The sequence below is a fragment of the Phascolarctos cinereus genome, unplaced genomic scaffold, assembly GCF_003287225.1.
Source record: "Phascolarctos cinereus isolate Bilbo 61053 unplaced genomic scaffold, phaCin_HiC Scaffold_1;HRSCAF=81, whole genome shotgun sequence".
In the NCBI taxonomy this organism is placed as follows: domain Eukaryota; kingdom Metazoa; phylum Chordata; class Mammalia; order Diprotodontia; family Phascolarctidae; genus Phascolarctos; species Phascolarctos cinereus.
In genome coordinates this window covers 140,138,493-140,151,089 of record NW_027555514.1, presented here as the reverse complement: position 1 = coordinate 140,151,089, position 12,597 = coordinate 140,138,493, and the positions used below count along the sequence as shown (strand labels likewise).

The 12,597-nt window shown below is 36.4% G+C and overlaps 1 protein-coding gene across 1 annotated transcript in view; it reads right to left on the bottom strand.

Moving 5' to 3' along the window:
* The window catches only part of LAMB4 (laminin subunit beta 4), a 144,281-nt gene extending 132,449 nt beyond the window's left edge, over nucleotides 1-11,832 (bottom strand). Inside the window, 2 exon segments of the mRNA XM_078154356.1 lie at nucleotides 2,632-2,779; nucleotides 11,795-11,832. Coding sequence (XP_078010482.1) covers nucleotides 2,632-2,779; nucleotides 11,795-11,832 — 186 coding nt within the window.
* Between the last annotated feature and the right edge of the window lie 765 nt (nucleotides 11,833-12,597).

Genomic DNA, 12,597 nt, shown 5'->3' with positions numbered 1-12,597 from the left:
TGACACCATGATCTCCTAGAGAGTAGGGAATGTTTCATTTTTGTCTTCATATCCTCAGCACCTAGGACAGTGCTTGATGGTAAGCACTTAATGAATGCTTGCTTGATTGCTCAACTGATTAACCTTTCCTTTGCCTACCTAATTACCTGGCTTTTGTTTTTCCTGAACTAATTTTTTTTTTGTGATAAAGGGGATAGATGATGACAAAAACCAACTCTTGCCAGAGATTCATTGGACAAAACAAAATAAATTAATTGGAGTCATTTTTCAGTGATATCTGACCCTTCATGACCCCATTTGGGATTTTCTTGACAAAGATACTAGAGCGGTTTGCCATTTCCTTCTCCAGCTCATTTTACAGATGAGGGAACTGAGGCAAGCAGGTTAAGTGACTTGCCCAGGATCACACAGCTAGTAAGTGTCTGAGACTGATTTGAACTCAGGAAGATGAGTCTTCCTGATTTCTAGGCCTGGGCATTCTATCTTATGTACCATCTAGTTGCCAAAATACAAAACAAAGTAAAGCAAAAAAAAAAAACAACAAAAAATAGAAAGGAATAGAGCAAAAATGACCTTTCAATGTAGTATACAATAAATCTAATCTTTCCCATCTCCATGATGTTGCTACATAATCAGTTAGTCAACTAGCATTTTGAATTTACACTGTGCTAAGCACTGGGGATACAAAGAAAGGCAAAAACAGTCCCTGCCCTGAAAGAACTCACATTATAATGGGGGAAAAGAACATGGAAATAACTAAATACATACAAGATATATGCAGAATAGATGGAAAGTAATCAGAGGAAAGGAATACAGAGAACTACTGTCCATTGTGATGACACAGAGGCACTACAAGATCATTCATTAAGGGAAGATTTAATTAAGTTCACTTCACTGGGCTCACTAAGATAGTAAATTAGAGAAGTGGATTTAAGAAGAATTTTTAACAAGGATTCACATGAAAAAGATTTTCAAGTCCACTCAGGGAGTGGAATCAGAAATGGAAATTGAGCAGATATCAGGAAGGAACATTGTAGAAAAATTAGAGCTATGCATAGGAGAAAAGTTAACTCCCAAACAAGGAATAGAGAGGGATATAGATGATTAAGTGGATAATTTTGATTACATAATACTGAAAGATTTTTGCACGATGAATCCAATAAAATTAAGATTAAAAAGGGAAACAATAAACTGGGGGGAAATCTGTGCTACAGGTTTCTCTGATAAAAGTCTTATTTTCAAGATATATAAGAAACAGATTAAAATTTATAAGAAAAAGAACCATTCACCAATTGACAAATAGTAGAAGGATATAAATAGATAGTTCTCAAGGGAAGAAACCCAGGCTATTTATAGCCATATGAAAAAAAATATCAAAATCACTATTAATCAAAGAAATGCGAATCAGAGCAATTCTTAGATTCCACCTCACACCCATCAGAGTGGCAAAGATTATAAAAAAGGAAAATTATAAATGTTGGAAGGGCTATGGAAAACAGGCACATTGATAAACTGTTGGTAGAGCTGTGCATGAATATAACCATTCAAGAAAGAAATTTGGAATTATACACAGAAAGTCAATAAACAGTTTATTCCCTTTGACTGAGGTACATAGTGGGTAGGGCTGTATTCCAAAGAGATCAGAGAGAAAGGAAAAGGTCCCATATATACAAAAATATTTAGAGCAAATTTTTTTATGGTGACAAAAAACTGGAAACTGAGTTGTCTAACAGTTGAGGAAAGGCTGAATAAGTTGTGGTAGATGAATGTGATAGCATATTATTGTACTATAAGAAATGAGAAAATAGATGATTTCAATAACACATGGGAAGACTTATACCAACTGATGCAGAGTGAAGCCAAATAAGAACAATTTTGTATCAATGATATAAAAATGAACAATTTTGAGGATTTCTGTGAACTAATGAAGAATGAAACGAGCAGAAACAAGAGAAAAATTTATACAGCATTGTAAAAACAAACAACTTTGAAAGCTGTAAGAACAATGACCAGTACAATGACCATTCATGATTTCAGACAACTGATGATAAAATATACTATCCGTTAGAGAGGGGTGATGGATTTAGTGCACAGAACGAGACATATAGAGTTTTGTGTACAGCCAATGGGGGGATTTGTTTTGCTTGACTATGCATATTTGTTATAAGAAATTTGCTTTTCTCCCCTTTTCTTTCAATAGGGTGAGGAGGAAGAGAGAGAGAAAATAAGTAGATGTCTGTTAATTAAAAAAAATAGAGGACTTTCATTGTATTATTGTATTATTAATTTTATTTAACCATTCTACTTTGTTACAAGAAGACATTTCATGAAGGGGGCAATGTGTAAATGTCTGTGATGTTAAAACAAAACTAAAAATTAAATAAAATGTTGGGGTTGGGTTGAAACGCTAAGGCTCTTCTAATCTCTAAATCTATCATCTCATGATTTGATTCTCAAACATTCTGGTTAATCAAAGTTGTATTGCAGTTTGATGTTTCCTGGCAACATTTACTTTCCACTTGAATGAAGGTCGCATTGTTTACTTTTGTCTTCTCTGCAATGTCTATAGGCATCCTGGAAAAACTCTCCATTTCACTAATACTTTCTCCATAAAAAATAGAATCAACCTACCTCCAGGTAGCCTATGATGCAGTATTTCTGTGGTTCGTCCAATCCACAGGTAGAGGAGGCTGTAAGTTGGGCACTGCGACCCACTAGGAGATCACCAACGATTGGATGACAAGAGCCACTGTTGCAGTCATCTTGAGCTTTTGCGAGTCTAAACAGCACTTGAACCCAAAAGAAACAAAGCTGTAAACAGAACACAGACTGAAGGACAGAATAATCTGAAGGGCTAGCTAGGTAATACGGGATATTAATAGACTGGTTCTTTTTAATTCTATTTTTACTCAACAATTAAATCTTGACCAATTGGGAATTAGTTCTTCAGTGTCACTGTAGGAAGATCAATGGGGACTAACACAGAGATCTCAGGGAAGGTAGGTGGCACAGTGGATAGAGTCCTGGGCCTAGAGTCTGGAAGACTCATCTTCCTGAGTTCAAATCTGGCCTCAGACACTTAATAGCTGTGTGACCCTGGGCAAGTAACTTAACCCTGTTTGCCTCAGTTCCTCATCTGTAAAAAGAAGGAAATGGCAAACCACTCCAGTATCTTTGCCAAGAAAACCCCAAATGGGCTCACAAAGAGTCAGACAAGACTGAAACAACTGAAAAATATAGAGAGGTCAGGAGATATTTGTTTCCTTCTATTATACAAGTTGTTAGTGTGTTTATCATCAGTCAGTCAGTAAGCATTTATTTGTTGTTGTTGAGTCATGTCTGACTCTTCATGACTCCGTGGACCATACTGTTCATGAGGTTTTCTTGGCAAAGATACTGGTTTGCCATTTCCTTCTCTAGCACATTAAGACAAAGAAAAGTTAAGGGTATTACCAGAGTAACACAGCTAGTAAGTGAGACCAAATTTGAACTTGGGCATTGCTGTTTCTAGGTCCAGCACTCTATCTACTGAGCCATCCAGCAACCTCTAATCTAAGCATTTATTACACACCTACCATGTTCCGGCATTGTATTAGGCTCTGGTGATACAAACACAAATAACTAAATAATCTCTTCTCTAAAGGAGTTTATATTCTAAAATTGAATATAGAATTTTCTCCTGAAATATACAAATAGGATCCGTTTATACATTGGTTTATTATGCAGACTCAGATATACCATGGGTCAACTCATGTTCCCTGAATCAGAAAAGTGCATCAAGTAAAAGCTACATAGGGCTTAGTCGATATTATTTGGGCATTCACATGCAACCCAATACCATTGCCACAAAAGGATTCCTTTATAATTGAGGTAAGAGAATTAGGAACCAATATCAGCATCTTCACTTGAAGTGTTCACCTATAAGTGATTGTTTTGCATGTTTGTTTCTAAACCTATATTCTACTTAAGTATGTTTTAAAATATTATGTTCTGAATAAAAGATAAGAGCCTTTTAAAAATCAGAAATGGGTGATAGTACACCATTGTTGTTGTTCTGTTGAATCCGGCTCTCTGTGACTCCATTTGGAGTTTTCTTGGCAGAGATACTGGAGTGGTTTGCCATTTCTTTCTCCAGCTCATCTTACAGATGAGGAACTAAGGTAAACAGGGTTAAGTGGCTTGCACAGGTCACATAGCTAGTAAGTGTTTGAGGCCAGATTTGAACTCAGGGAGATGAGTCTTCCAGACTTTAGGCCTGGCATTCTATTCACCGAGCCACCTAGCTGCCCTTGGTACATCTTTACTGAAGGCCATATTGTTAATTTACAGAGATATGAGGGAAGTGGTTAATGTGGAGCAACTTAGAAGCTACCAAATGAAATAAGAAAATGAAGGTATTCATTATTCTGCTGCTATACATATGTGCCTCATGACTATAATTTTTTCTTTGTCATAAAGGGCTAATGAAGCAGTAGATATTAGTAAAGAACTTGGAATGCAAACATGGCCTTACCTTGATAAATTATAGCTATGCAGTTCAAGATTTTTTCCTCACTAAGAAAGTTCAAAGGCTGGAGAAAAGCACTTAAAATTGTTTTTTGGTGACAAGTTGTCCTAAATTCCTGAAGTCATAGCTTGAAGTGTTAGCTTTCAATTCCAATAAAAGGTTCTGGGTAAATGAGAAATTTGCTCAGAGAATTTAAGACTAACTTGAAGGACCAAACTGTATCAGTGTGATGCAGTGATTTATTTTTTATCCATGGGGTAAAGAAAATAGATATTATAGGATGAAAAATTTTGAAGTAAAATTATTCTTGTTTTTAAAATGCTTGTGCAAGGATAGAAGAAATTATGGTAAATTACAGCAAAGTTATAAACTTTTTGAGTGCCTTGTCCTTCTAATATGTCAGAGAAAACCAACTAATCATTAAATACTTATTAATCACCTATTATATATGAAGCACTATGATAGGCAATGTGAATACAAAGATAAAAAAATCCAAATAGTTTCTGCCCTCAGGGGAAATAGAATATATCATAAATGCTATACAAAGAATGCATAAAGTAAATACAAAGTAATTTCAATTAAAAGCTCTAGCAGCTGGGTGGAAGGAGGGAATGAGGAAAGGTTTCTTCTAGGAGGGGACACTTGATTTGAGCTTTAAAGGAATTTAGGGATTTAAGGGGGAGAGGTAAGGGGGGGGGAGGGCATTCCAGGCATAGGGAAGCCTGTGCAAAGATGCAGAGATAGGAGAGGAAATGTCATGGGAGAAGAACAGTAAAAGGAACCAATATCAGCAATTGGATGGAATCAGGTTGGGATGCCCTTTAAATATCAAAAAAGGAGTTTATATTTGATCCTAGAAGCAATAGGGAATCAATGAAGTTTGCTAATTGATATGGTCACACTTGTGCTTTAGGAAAATCACTTTGGAAACTGAGTGACTGAAAAGGAGAGAGACCTGAGACAGGGCCTGAAATCAGGAAGACATGAGTTAAAATCCAGCCTTGTGTCTCTGAACAATTTTACTTAATTTCTGTCTTACTTAGTTTACTAAGAATGATTATGTTTACTCAGTTTGCTCAACTGTAAAATGGGGATATGAAAGCACCGTCTTCCTAGGGTTGCTGTAAAAATCAAGTATGATATTGCGAAGTATTTAGCACAATGCCTGGCACAAAGCAGGAACTTTATAAATGCTTGTTTCTTTCCTTCCTATTTTAATAATCCAAGTGAAGGGGAATGCTTATCTGAACTAGGATGTTAGTCATGTGAGTAAAGAGAAGGGGAGGTGTGTAAGAGACATCATGGGGCAGATTTTAACAAGACCAGTCAACTGACTCAACACAGGGGCAAGGGAAAGTAAAGAGTTAAAAATCATTCTGAGGTCAAAAATTTGAGTGACTACACAAAAATAGATGAATTAGTAAGAGGAGTGGGACCGAGAGGGAATATGATAAATTCTGTTTTGTATATATCGAGTTTGAGATGTCTGTAGGACATCTAATTGGAAATGTTCAATAAAAAGGTGCTGCAATACTGGAGCTCAGGAGAGAAGCTAGGGCTAGATATATAGATCTGGAAATCACTTGCATAGAGATGACCATGAAAGCTGATGAAATCACGAGAGGTATAAAAAAAGAAAAAGAGAGAATTAATCAGAATTAGATTATGTTATTATTGAGAATAAAGATTTATGATGGTACCTAAGTGTTCATATTTCTTAAACTCTCACTCAAAATGATATATTTGAAATAACTCAATGAACTTGGGCAGCACTCAAGTTCTCTGGGACTTTGCTACCTCATCAATGAGGTGAAGGGATTGGACTAGATATTTAAGGTTCAACAGTACTCTGGTTCTATCTCAATTATTATGTTTATTTAAGCAAAAAGTTATATTTTTACTTAAAAATGCATGCTTACATGGAAAAGCACATTATCATCTTTAACCCAATTAATGATGCTTATAGATCAGAGATCTGGCATTAGAAGGAACTTTATTGATTTTTCTTAATTAATTTATTTTTAGTTTTCAACAATCACTTTCATAAGCTTTTGAGTTTTAAATTTTCTCCCCCTCCCTCCCACCTCCTTCCCCAAGATGGTGTACAATCTGACATAGGCTGACACATGCATTCCTATTAAACATATTTTCACATTAGTGATGTTGTAAAGAAGAATCAGAACCAATAGGAAGAACTACAAGAAATAAGAAACAAAACAAAACAGAGGGAAAAAAGAGCAAATAGTATGCTTTGATCTGCATTCTAACTCCATAGTTCTTTCTCTGGTTGTGGAAAGCATTTTCCATCAAGAGAATTTTGGAGATGTTTTAGATTAGAAGGAACTTTAGAAGCTATATAGAATAATCTTGTTGTTTTACAGATGAGGAAACTTGGGTTTGAAATTAAGTGATTTGCTCAAGTCTACACAGGTCCTCTGACTCTAGTGCCAATGAACTTTACCCTCTACCAATCCTTTCATATCATGAATCTACAATCAAGGCAATGCCATTCACATGGTGTAACTTAACTGAATTGTAAACATAGAAACTTGAAGAAGATAGGATAACCTCTAGAAACCAAGCAAACACAAAACTGAAAATATGACTAACAGCTATGTGGCACAGTGGAAGTAACAGGCCTGAAGTCAGGAAAGCTTAGGAGCTCAAATTCAGTCTCAGACATTAGCTATGTGACCCTGGACAAGTCATTTAACCTTGTTTGCCTCAATTTCCTCATCTGTAAAGTGAGTTGTAGAAGGAAATGGCAAACCATTCCAGTATCTTTGCTAAGAAAATCCCTAACGGGATCATGAAGAGTCGGATGGGACTGAAACAATGAACAACAACAAAAATGGCAAAGATCACATGGTCATAGCAAACTATTTTAATTCTGAGTTTTGGTCAATGTGACAATGTGCCTTTTATATTACTTGTAGAGTCCTGCAATTTTATGGGGAATGGTGTTCTGAGCAGGTGAGTAGAGTAGGGTAGTTAGTTGCACAGAGGAATTGAGATTGTGAAACAAGGTGTCTTTTTTTTTTGCACCTCCATTTCTTCAAGAGTAAAAAAATGAATTGACACTGAGGTATTCTATTTTCTGTGTGTAAGTGAATTCATGTTGAAAATTAATGATTGCAAAATAATATATACACATAAATGGATATCTTCTACACATTAACATGTTCTTAGATGGCTCTATTCAATTTCTCCATCAATAGGACTATGACTTAGTAGGTAAGTCCCAAGAAGTTCAGTGATTTGCCCAATGTCACATAGCTAATAAGTGTCAGAGGTAGGATTCGAATCTAGATCTTCTCAAGTCCAAGTTCACCATTCTTTACATTACGGCTACCATAATACCTGGCATATAGTAGGTACTTAAATACTTGTTGATTAAACTGAATTGCTTCTAATCCCCATCATACATTTCCAAAATGGTAGCCTAGTGGGCTGAACTTTTCATTTTTAATCTTCTCCCTAAATATTTTTATTACAGATCTATACTTGATTTAAAAAAATCTGTTTTGAGATTTAAGGATATGAAGAAAGTTCACATTATCTTTATTCAGAATCAGTGCAACCTTTTCTTCCTACTGAATTTCCCTGTGTTGTTTGTGCTGTCATAAATGACCGCTACTCTGTGTTGCACCATTATCTGTGAGCCAATTCTAATCTGAGCCTCCTTTCATTGTCCTGAGTGAGCACTTAGGATATATTAAGCCAGAAGCTAGGAGGTGGGGTGGGAGATCCATTTGGACAGGGCTATTCAAAAAGGTTCAGGCAGAGCAAATGGGTTATTGCTGCACTGAGATTATATAAGACAGGGTTTTGCCCTTTTAGGCAAGTTCTATCCTGAATTCTTCTGCTGGAATGGGAGCCTTTGAGGCTTTGCCCGTATTTATAACTTGGCTTGGCCAAACTTGCTCTGATAAAAATGTTTGTGCCTCAGAAATGAAACTAGACCAGAGTCACGATGAAAACTTGAAACATTATATACATGAGTTTATGAGTATTTATGTGAAATACTGATATACAATATTGTTTGGGATAGGGATTGGGGGAGAAGTGAATATAGGTAGTGAAAGCTTTAAGCCCTAACATACGCTCAGTCATGACTTTTATGTTCAGATTTTTTTTAAAGCATTTGGCTTTTTCCCCCCAATGTCAGCAATGACTTGGGTTTTATCTAGAGCATACATATATGCCTGTGCTACAGAGAAATTGCATGTGAACTGTGTTTTTGGTGGTGTTTTAAAGTATCTAGTGTTCCAACAAATGCACTTTGAAGAGGTAGGTATTTAAAAGACATAGTAATGAACCCTTTTGCAAAATAAAAAAAAATATAAATTTATATACTTTTAAGGATGTCTGTTTTAATGTTTAATTTTCATGAAACAAAATACATCACACACAAAAGTAAGGCTATCTCTCTGCAGCTCACCTCAGGAACACACAATACATTAGCTTTCCGAATAGCACAAAATGTGTTGCTAGATAATAAATGAAGCTTTTGCTCTTCATCTAGTTTCTCAAAAGCCAAGGAGGCCTAGTACATTTAAATTTTTTATTGCTTCTTCTGTACTTTATTTTCATTTTTCTTGGCATTCCAAGGCTACAACTATGACCTTGTCAAAATGTAGAACAAGTGAAGTATTTCAATATTTAGTTTATTTCTGACAACAAAATTTTCCAGCTTTTTGGAAAAGAATCCAGAAATTTCCCCCCAGAGCATGGCAAACTCCCCGCTACCATTTTTATTTAAGCATTTAGATGGATATTTGGTTGACTGGGAGCAGAATAATTAGGGTGGGGGTGACTTGGACTTTGTCCCAGAGCACTGAAATTCATAAGGTTCAAATTTTAACACATGGGCTACACTTTTAGTATCAGTTTTTCTAGCAATTATATTACTGGGGATATTACCCAAGGAGGTCAAAGACAGACAACAATCCATATCCCAAATATTCACAGTAGCATTTTTTTGGTGGTGATAAAGAACCAGAAACAAAACAGGTATCAATCAATTGGTGGAAATGGCTATACAAACTATGGTATAGGAATATAATTGTATATCATTATGTAGTAAGAAATGATGAATATGAGTTAGCAAAATGTGGGAAGATTTTGTGTGAACCACTGTAAATGAAATGACTAGAACAAAAAAAATATACAAAAAGACTATAGTAGTAATATAAGTGAAGAAATTGCTAAATGGTAACTAAACTCTGAGTAATTTAAAAATTGGTCCTGTTAACAGATAATGAAACCTACTTCCTTCCTCTGAGAAGAGTGTCAGGGGATTACTAGGTTAAAGCTTTGTATATACAATTCAGTTTTGCCAAATTTTCTTGGTTGTAAGAGAGTTCAAATCTGAACTCTTTCCTGAGCAGAAAGAGAGGGGGAGATATTTTAGAAATGACTGTAATATAAAATAAAAAAACACTAATAAAATTGATTTTAAGACAGCCTTTAATACATGTACTCCTTTAGCAATGTGAAAACAACTGAGTATAGCATGTAATTAATAACACCCATCTGTTAATCACTACTGTAGATAATTTCCTCCGCTATACTGAATTTTTCTCATATATTTGTATTATTTTTAAATCATGGATTTACACAGTTGATTTGGCAAAGTGAGGGGTTTTGAGGATGAGGGAGACAAGAATATATTTGTAGGCAGTTGGGAAACAGCCAATAGATGGGGAGAGGTTGAAGAAAAGTGAGAGAGGGGATGATAGATGAGACAATCTTGTTGGAGAAGATGGGATGGAATGGAATCACTTATGCATAGAGAGATAATCCTTGGCCAGAACTGTTACCTCTTCATGTGAGACAGGGATAAGAGAGGAGTTAGCAGGGGAAGACAATTGAGTAACGTGAGCTAAGAAGGAAGGGATACCCATGATCTCTTGATTGCAAAAGCTGACACGTGTGTGTGTGTGTGTGTGTGTGTTGTGTGTGTGTGTGTGTGTGTGATTCTGATGGTAACTCCTTGGTACTTGAGCTCTTTGTGGTTGCTTACAGCATTTTTTTCCCATCTTGGAAGCTCATAATCTGTGAACAATCACAAAGTTTCTGAAATTACCCTGGGGATGGGTTATAAGTAGAAGGCTCTATTATGGTTATAGGGTGATGATAAGCCAGACCTTGATGTCTTGTGGACATTCAGAAGGTGTCTGGAAGCTTTGGGAAGGAATCAAAACACAGTTTTGCCAGCAAGGTGCCCTACTACTACTACTACCACCACCACCACCACCACCACCACCACCACCACCACCACCATCACCAGCAGCCAGCATTTAAATAACACTTTCAAATTTATAAATTGTTTGCTTTATATATGTTATCTAATTTGATCCTTATAACAACCCTGTGAGGTAGATTATTACACTATTATTATACCTATTTTATAGATAAGGAGAGTGAGATAGACAGAGGTTTAGTGACTTGGCTAGAGTCACAGAGCTAATAAGTATCTAGGGCAGGTTTAAAATTCAGGTCCTGATTCCATATCCAGCACTTTATACACTGTGCCACCTGACCACTTAATTGCTGAGAATACTGGGCTGATACTCTTCATTAAGCACCTGGTATTTGTAACAGGGGTATAATGGTTGGATGAAAGTTGGAAAATGGTGAAATTAAGGACATTTTAATTCTCAAAACTTACTTGAAGGTAGTAACGGTTTGTGTTTGATTATGAGTATGTTTGCATGTTTGTGTGGATAGTGAAAAATGGAACACAGGATATCAGTCATTATTGGTATTATTGTAATTATGTAGTAGTAGAGGCATGGTACTGATTGATATTATAGAAAATTTGGGATCAATGGGAATAATTTTGGAAAATATCCTTCACAATGACTGATATAAATGTTATTGAACTTTTAGAAAAAATAAGAGAAGTACAGTGAACTTAACACCTCAACACAAAGCATTCATTTACCTAGAGAAGACAGTTTGCCTTCTCACTGTCAAAACTTTCCCAAACCCCCAACATTGGGACAACCACTTTATCTAAAACTAGCTTATATTTTTAAACACATTATGTTTACAAATCAATGATTCAAAAGGGCTGACCATGGACTATCAGGAATTGCTGCTTTGATGGTGATCATAGTTGCATAGAGTTTCCGACTATGTGAAATAATTATGCAGCTGGGCTGTCATGTAAAAACCATGTAGGTTAGAGAAAAATGCAGGGAAATTTGGAAATTTCTCCTAAATGATTTGAGGCACTGTGGGGAAAACCAGAGAAATGAGCTTTGAAAGTAATCTTTGTACTTACCGAGGTGCATTAAAAAGGTCAGCTGAAATTTCATTCTTTTTTCCCCAAAAGATTATTACAAATGCTGCTAGGTGACAGAAAACATTAAGGTTAGAATCAGTCACTGCCATAGTCGGTCACTGTCATCCTTGCATAATGTTTATTAAGCATCCAAGGTGTCAATGGTGTGATTGCTCTCCCAAGTAAATTCAGTAGATATATTCCCAGTATAGGAGGCAACCTGGTATACTAAATGGAAGGCGGGACCTGGAGTCAGGAACACCTGGGTTCAAATCCCAAGTGTAAGGAAGAGAGAAGATGAAATCCAGCTCTCCAAATGTGAAAGATGGAGAGCAGGATGAGTGAAGGTGGTGGGCAGAGAAACTTTGCCCCCTACCTTGCCATAGGCTTGAAGCAGGCCCGGGCCCCTACTCACCTTGAAGAAGTTTTCTAGGCTGTCCTCTTCTAGGTGGTTGAGAGGGAGAGAAGGGAAGAGAGAAGGAGAGAGGGAGAAGAAAGAGGGGATTGGGGAGAAGGGGGAAAGAAGAGGGAAGGAAAGGAGAAGGAAGGAGAGGAAAGAGAGGAAAGAGAAAGAGAAGAAAATGTTGCTTACCATTGTATTGCTCATTTGAGTCATGAGAGCAAAAGGTTGGATTTTTCTTGAGTAACTTCCTCCCCCACCCCCAACTTCCAGCAACTGCTGATTCTCAGGTTCCTCTTCCCCTTCTTTACCTCTCTCCCCAACCCTAATCAGATACCTTATACTTATTTTCAACATACTTATATGTGTATAGGTGTCTGTGTCTCCTGATATAATGTA